The following is a 620-nucleotide window of genomic DNA, read 5'->3' on the forward strand; positions in this document are numbered from 1 at the left end:
ACTTGAAGAACAGGAGGAGAATGAGGTAATCAGTCCCTCAACCTTGAGTCGATGTGGTCAGTCCATCAATCTTGAATAGAATACGGCATACGTGCTGAGAAGGAGCTTATAAACCGTTGGCAGGAGAGGTGCAGCAGTCAAGGTTGAGGGACTGATTACCTCATTCTCCTCCTGTTCTTCAAGATTCTCCTTTGTATGGACTGATGAAGCCACTGTGTGGCGAAACGTTTCCTCAATAAAGATACCCAAGAGTTGCACATGTGTCTAACTTATCAATAGGAATAATGTTAGGAGAGAAGTAAATAATTAAACTGAATGTTTTAAGAATGTTTTAAGAATGTTTTAAGAATGTTTTAAGAATGCAGATAGAAGGCTGAATAGATCTATAACCCTTTATGATAATATGGTTGTAGATGAGTGCGTGTATGGAGCAACTTGGCAGACCCCGTGTGGTAGGTCTTCCTGGCAGACCCCGTGTGGCAGGTCTTCCTGGCAGACCCCGTGTGGTAGGTCTTCCTGGCAGACCCCGTGTGGTAGGTCTTCCTGGCAGACCCAGTGTGGTAGGTCTTCCTGGCAGACCCCGTGTGGCAGGTCTTCCTCGCAGACCCCGTGTGGCAGGT

General features: G+C 46.6%; 1 protein-coding gene across 1 annotated transcript in view; it reads right to left on the reverse strand.

Annotated features, from left to right (window-relative positions):
* Positions 1 to 331: 331 nt before the first annotated feature.
* Positions 332 to 620, reverse strand: part of LOC138853046 (collagen alpha-1(IX) chain-like) — an 874-nt gene continuing 585 nt past the window's right edge. The window contains exon 2 of the mRNA XM_070087424.1: positions 332 to 620. This exon is cut by the window's right edge and continues 432 nt beyond it. Coding sequence (XP_069943525.1) covers positions 332 to 620 — 289 coding nt within the window.

This window comes from Cherax quadricarinatus, chromosome 21 (assembly GCF_038502225.1).
Source record: "Cherax quadricarinatus isolate ZL_2023a chromosome 21, ASM3850222v1, whole genome shotgun sequence".
In the NCBI taxonomy this organism is placed as follows: domain Eukaryota; kingdom Metazoa; phylum Arthropoda; class Malacostraca; order Decapoda; family Parastacidae; genus Cherax; species Cherax quadricarinatus.